This window comes from Bombus pascuorum, unplaced genomic scaffold, assembly GCF_905332965.1.
Source record: "Bombus pascuorum unplaced genomic scaffold, iyBomPasc1.1, whole genome shotgun sequence".
NCBI classification, from domain to species: Eukaryota; Metazoa; Arthropoda; class Insecta; order Hymenoptera; family Apidae; genus Bombus; species Bombus pascuorum.
Window position 1 is genome coordinate 947,590 of NW_026869734.1, and position 7,278 is coordinate 954,867.

The following is a 7,278-nucleotide window of genomic DNA, read 5'->3' on the forward strand; positions in this document are numbered from 1 at the left end:
AAATTGTTCATTACATCAAGGTTATAAATTATAATGTTTTCTCTAAATATTGTATATATTAAAACGAACTAAGTAAATTATTCAATAAGTACTATAAAGAAAAAGAAGCTCTAAACAGGAAAGAACAACTTATCATTACTATAAAATTTGTAAGTACATTCCTCTGCTTTTTATATTTATATTCTTTTAGTTTTATCATGTTGGAAAGATTGGAATTTTGTTCCAAGCATGGTTTCAAGTTAATAAATTGTAGTACTCATATATAAAAAACACGTGTAAATTTGTACAAGAATAATATTAGTGCCTATATTATAAGAACTAATTTTAAAAATATCATTTCTGTAAATAATAAATGTAAGACAACTTGTATTTTAAAAAGGTAGTATTAACTATGTTATCGTTATGTTTTAATTTATTAGAGAATAAAATTGATAAAATAATATTCGTAATATATTAATTTTTTATGTGTAATATAAATAATAAATTTAGTTTTTATTTTTTCAGAATGCATATTTTATAGTTTATCCAAACCTAGGATACTATGAACCGTTTACTACTATTATTATTCTTCGTTAATTTTATAAATAATAGTATATCATGGGAGACTTTTATGAGGGGTCGAAGCAAATATGGTAATCTAGGTGCTCCAATTTTATCTGAAGATCATGAACTTCCAAGTGCTGAATGGTTTACACAGTTTCTAGATCACTTTGATCCAACTGATGCGCGTGTTTGGCAACAGGTAATAAGAATATATTAAATATTTCTTAATTTTTATTTTATAATATAAATCTTTTTATTATTTTTTCAGAGATATTTCGTAAACGTTAGGTTGGGGTTAGGTTGGAGAGCACTATAAGAAAGGTGGTCCAGTATTTTTGATGATAAGTGGTGAAGCTGCAGCAAATGCTAAATGGATGGCAGAAGGTCAATGGATCGAATATGCTAAGCAATTTGGGGCGCTATGTTTTCAAGTGGAACACCGCTTTTATGGACAAAGTCATCCTACTTCGTATGTAACATTGTTTATAAAATATATAATTGATACATTTTAAGTTATAATGTTACGTTTTTGTTATCTGCAGGGATCTCGGCGTGAAAAATTTAATGTATCTTTCATCGCAACAGGCACTTGCAGATTTGGCTTACTTTATAGAATTCATGAATATTAATTACAAGTTACCAGCTGGTACTAAATGGATTGCATTTGGAGGATCATATGATGGATCATTAGCTGCTTGGTTGCGTAATAAATATCCTCATTTAGTACACGGGGCTGTTTCTGCTAGTGGTCCTTTATTAGCAGAAATTGATTTTCAGGGTAAATATAAGATACACTTAAATATAAAAAATATTTTATTTAAAACAGAAGTGTTTTATATTAATAATTATACTTTATAGAATACTTTGTTGTTGTTGAAAATGCCCTCAAAGAATATTCTGAAGCATGTGTAAATGCAATACTAGAAGCAAACAAACAATTTCATATAATGTTACATCGTCCTATCGGTCAACAAGGAATAGCTAAAAAATTTATGTAAGTAAAAGTAAAATTCTTCATTTACAAATCAAATATATCATTATTGAAAAATTATTTTTACTTATAGTTTATGTGATCCAATCAACGAACATACCAAACGTAATGATATTTCGAATTTGTATGAAACAATAGCAAGCATCTTTGCTGGTATTGTACAGTACAATAAAGACAATCGTAATAATTCCGCAATAGCTAATTTAACTATCGATAGTGCCTGCGACATATTAACGAACGAAACATTGGGTATTGCTATTGACAGACTTGCAATTTTGAGCACTAAAATATTACAAGCATCAGAAAAAAAGTGTTTGGATTATATGTATAATAAAATGATTCATAAACTTCGGAACATAACATGGGCTAGCGAAGAAGCAGAAGGGGGTAATGTATTTTTTTACTTATACTATTGCTGTTTTAATTTTTATTTATTGTATTTTAAAATATATTTCTTGTAGGACGTCAATGGACGTACCAAACGTGTACAGAATTTGGATTCTTTCAAACTTCGACAGCACGCCCAAAATTATTTAGTGAAACTTTCCCAGTAGATTTCTTTGTACAACAATGCATTGATATATTTGGCCCAAGGTTTATTTAAAATTACGATAAATACATTTCTCAATTATGATAAATCATTAGCTATAAAATTATAACATTTCCGTATTCTAACAGGTACAATATTCATTTGCTGAATTCGGCAGTGAATAGAACAAATATTCTGTATGGAGGATTAGATTTAAAGACTACAAATGTAGTATTTGTACATGGATCAATTGATCCTTGGCATGTTTTGGGAATTACAAAATCAGCAAATCCGCAAATACCTGTCATTTATATTGATGGTGTGTACATATTAATTGAAATTTTTCATTTTTCGTGTAATACAAAAAATTTATTTATTATTATGACCATAGGTACTGCTCATTGTGCCAACATGTATCCTCCTTCCAAAAATGATCCACTTCAGTTGAAAGCTGCCAGAGTTGAGGTTGGACATTTAATAGATGAATGGCTGCATAATTAAATATGATATTTTTAACGCTGTGTGTGCTACATTTAACTACTTTATGATAAGTAGTTTTTTATTTTTTTAAACAAAAATGATGTATTAAAAGAATTAAATTTATCTTATTAACTTTTTGAACAATTTGTATTTTCCTTTATGAACCTCTGTGATACATAAATATTTTTAGTTGAAACAATTCGTGCATAACTAAGACTAAAACTAACTATGTACGTACATAACAAGTTACTGAAGATACACGAGTGTTCACCATTCTGTGTTTATGTTTAAACAACTAGAATGCATGTATAGATACAATTAAACAAGTTTGCCCATAATGGCACTATTACAATTTTTTGTAGATTACTGAAGTATTAAATAAATACATGTACAAACTTACTACGAATATCTTACGTCAGTCAATGAATAAATACATATCTATTAATTATATATGTTTTATTCTTGACAAGCATGAGAAAAGATGTTCAACTGGTTAAAATAATACTAAACACAAATAATTTATTAAGGTGTTTTAAAATCTGCAAAAACAGATCCGACATGAATTTGAATAAGTGCAAAGTGTCTTAAAATGAGCACCATAACTAAATGAATTTTGATTCTGATATGTATAGCGTCGGCCTTTCCTTAACGGTACCATCTTCGAATATCGTTTCGTTATGAGTTTGTTCGATTCCTTTAAGGCGAGGCCAAGGTGCCCATTACAGATATTGATCAACCGAGTATGCGTATGATTTTCATAAAATATTGTCAATCCTATTATAATCGAACATTCTTATAATAGTTTGTATAGAATTCGTTTAAAAATTATTAGAATTCGTTTGATCAGTAATTATACATATACATATATTACTCTCTCATTTTTTTGGCATATCCTTCGATCAACTCGTGATCCTCCTACATTCACAACTTTCATCTTTGACTTACGCTACTGCAGTATACGGTATTTACATTACGTAACAAGGTAGTCGTAAATAATTTACTGTATAACAGAACAATAAATGTAGGATGAATTAGTTTTTCTATCTATGAATCACGCTTAAAAATTCTCCTACGCAACGTTTGAATTGTTCACCATGTTGTTTTAAGTTTCCATTTTAAATGGAGTTACAAATTATTTCATAAATGATATAGCAGAATACATGGATGGATGGTGATTTAATGCTAAAAATAAGATGAAATATAAGAAAATTTATTCACATGAAACTTTATTTCTAAAGAAAATGATTTTAAATATTTGTCAAACGTTTGTTATGATATATATGCATTTGGTAATATTTTATTTTACTAATTTCTTCGTCAAATGACTACAAAATATTGTTCTAAGAATATTAGATATACATATACATATTTCTTGAAAAAATTTGGGACAAAGATTTATAATTCATGTTAAATATACATTCTTCTAAGTAAACTTTGAATTGTAAATGGAAAACAATATACATTTTTGATATTCTAACTTAGAATTAGCTGAATTACTAGAAACAGTTAGTTGAATTTTAAACACAAGATTTTATACATGTTTCAAAATGTATATGTGTAATTTAGATCTAGAATATTATAGAAAATGTCAACGATCCACCTCAAAAGATTTTGAGATAGATGTGCTTTTCTATAAAAAATAAAGTTATTTAGAAATTAAAATTGAAATTAAAGCAATGTATGAATTCATCAATTTTTTTCTTAAAGAATCAGATCAATATATAAAATTCACATACTACTGTATTGAAGAAATAAAAAAGAGATGTTCTTATATATAAAAATACACATACACAAGAAGTATTTCACTTATGTAAACAAATTTGTCTGTACAAATATTTTTAAATCCAAATATTACCAAATAAACATTCAATTAATTATATCTTTCACATTCAACAAATAATCAAAAATACATTTGCTGAAATTAAAACTCTATATTGAAAGAAATTTACCTTACATTTTGTACGTATTTCCTAACATAAAGTCACCATCTTCCAGTGCGTCACCATTTATAAAATATGCATACAGCATAAAAAATACAACTTGCTCGTGATCTAATCGCGACTCGTCGCAATAATCGATTCACCGAAAATCTCAAAAAAATAAGCGGTTCTAGGTAACCGATTTTATGTTTAGTATCTGTGATGAGACTGAGACTGCCTCCACTCGGGCGTAGAGTTACCGTGGTGATGATGATGATGATGATGATGGCGTTTCTTGTCAGAAATGCTGGCGTGCTTGTTAGACGGGTACGTGGCTACATCGCTCACAACTAATTCTGAACCATCTCTCTCGGTGTTGTTGCCACGGTAATTTTCTCGGTATCCTGGTTCATCCAGGGTCTCCTTGCGACGAAGAGGAGGATGATTGGTCTTATGACCGGCCGTCTCATGCAGATTTTCCCAAGCTTGACGGTAATATCGATTCAGTCCTCCTCGACTCTCAGAGGAACTGCTTCCAAAGCTGGCCACGGTATTGCAATCTGGAGATGCACGGTGTCGGTAATGCTTGCTGCTTCTACCGCGATTTCTGTGTGAATAGTTTAACAAATATTTATTATTATTTCAACTTCGAGACCTTTATGCATAATGATTTACTGGTAATATCTGTAGGTTGACAAAATGATAAGTTGTACAATTTTTCTATTTTATATAGAACATTAGTCGAATAAGACTATTGAATGGTAATTTGTTAAATTGATGTACAGAAGTAGTTTTCTAGAAAACTAATGTATAGAAGGTAACTTATAATTTGTAATATGTAAAATTTCACTAATAACATTAGTTGTATTGTGCAAGAGGGGCCAAGTAATATTTTATATTACTGTTTTATTTTTCTAACTTGAAAACAATACAATATTATTGTTGTGTTTAATTTATACACCTTGGATCTAAATTTATAGCATAAATGAAGTCAGGAGAGATTCTCTAGTTCAAAATAACACGAAAATAAAAAGATAAAATTGCGTCGAAGATTTCATTTTATAGAAAATCGTGTTTGGAAACTTATCACATAGGTATTCATGTATTTGATTGATTTTCGACTGGGTAGGAGTAAGGAATTGACAGGATGTTATTCTACATACGAAAATAAATTAAATTTTTTCGACCCGAAAATATAGAATAAGATTTATTCGCTTAGAGTTTAATTTTCAAGAAAATAAAATTTGAAAGTTTGTTGAATATGCGATTTCTTGACCGAATAGGATCAAACTTTATTTTCTTCAAAAGGAAGCTTCAAACGAAAAATTTCTATTTTACATTTTTATACGTAAAATAGTCTCTTGTCGATTATTTATTCCTGTATAGCTGGGAATGAAGCAAATATATATGTACTTGAAAAGTAACACATATACATTTTTTCGAAAATAAATGCTTCGATGTAATTTTGTTATTTTTATTTTGAATTTAGAATCTCGCTGATTTCATTCGCTTTAGACCCATAGTGTATTTCTAATTAATAATTTATGATCTTCCTTCTTTCTTCTTAGGAACATATATATACAGTAAGCAAGATATATATGCGGTTTGTTGTATTGTCGATTTGGCTTTCAGATATTTAGATTGTTCCTTATAGAAAATTCTTATTCAAATATTTCTGGTTTTTATTATAACACTTTAGTTGAGAAACTGAAGCCAAATCGATTGTTTCATTTTGTATTATGTATGTTTGTTTGGGAAACATAATTTAGCGAAGTATAATTGAAGCAATTTGTAGTGAAATCATTAGCAATACCATCACCAATTTGAAGATGGAAGGAGCACCAAATAGTTAGATATAGATATATTAGGAGTTTATTATAATTTAAATCTCTTGTGATTTTTATTAAAATTATTTTACTATATATAGTGAGCCATTTTCTAGTAATCATCGCATTTTTCCTTCAGCATAGCTTATTGTACAACCAGAAACTTTATGAAACATTATCAAACTATGCTATTAAATAAATTTTAATATTCACAGATATAATTGTGAATACGGAGATAGTAAATTTTAATTTGTTGAGATTATACAAATATGTTTAGTGGTCAATTTAAAGTTCTATATTTACAGTAACTTCCAAAATTGTTGCAACACTCTTTAAAACTGAATAACTGCTTAAAAATAGGACCGCACAGTTTGAATATTTTTGATAAGTTAGGAGGATTAGTTTACTAGATGACGTATAAAAAAAGTTCTAAAAAAATTGCAATTGGTTGGAATCGTCAAGAAAAAAAGTAAGGATCGCATTTCCCAAAATTTTTTCTTGGAATTGTAATGAAACTTTAAACAACATTTCGAACATTTCTATCAGTTATACATGTACATATATGCCGAAAATTTTATTAAAATTGGTTGTCGCGAAAACAAGCGACAGGCACCGAAAGACGTAAATTTTAGGCCATATTTCACCATCTTTAAACGTTTGCAGCTCATAGCAACGTTAACCGATTTCGATGAAATTTTCAGCATGTATGTAACTGATATAAATGTCTAAAATGTATCGTTTAAATTTTCATTACAAGCTCAGACAAAGAAGTTGCGGAAAATATAATGTTTACTTTCTTTCTTGGCGATTCCGACCAGTTGTAGTTTTTTCAAAAAATTTTTTTATACTTGATCTAGTAAAATAATCTTCCTAATTTTTAAAAAAAATCCAAATCATTTGGTCCAATTTTAAAAAGGTTATTCAGTCTCAATGGGTATGGTAATTTTGAATGTCGCTGGAATTTTATACATTCAGTTTTATCGTATTCAG

At 28.6% G+C, this 7,278-nt stretch overlaps 1 protein-coding gene across 1 annotated transcript; it reads left to right on the plus strand.

The window, feature by feature from the left end:
• The first annotated feature begins 247 nt into the window (after positions 1-247).
• Positions 248-2,687, plus strand: LOC132915705 (putative serine protease K12H4.7). Its single transcript, XM_060975530.1, has 9 exons — positions 248-379; positions 505-742; positions 812-1,012; positions 1,086-1,321; positions 1,402-1,537; positions 1,608-1,921; positions 1,996-2,128; positions 2,213-2,382; positions 2,455-2,687. Exons 3-9 carry the CDS (start codon positions 882-884, stop codon positions 2,562-2,564), a joined length of 1,230 nt encoding a protein of 409 aa, XP_060831513.1. The 5' UTR covers positions 248-379; positions 505-742; positions 812-881; the 3' UTR covers positions 2,565-2,687.
• The last annotated feature ends 4,591 nt before the right edge of the window (positions 2,688-7,278 follow it).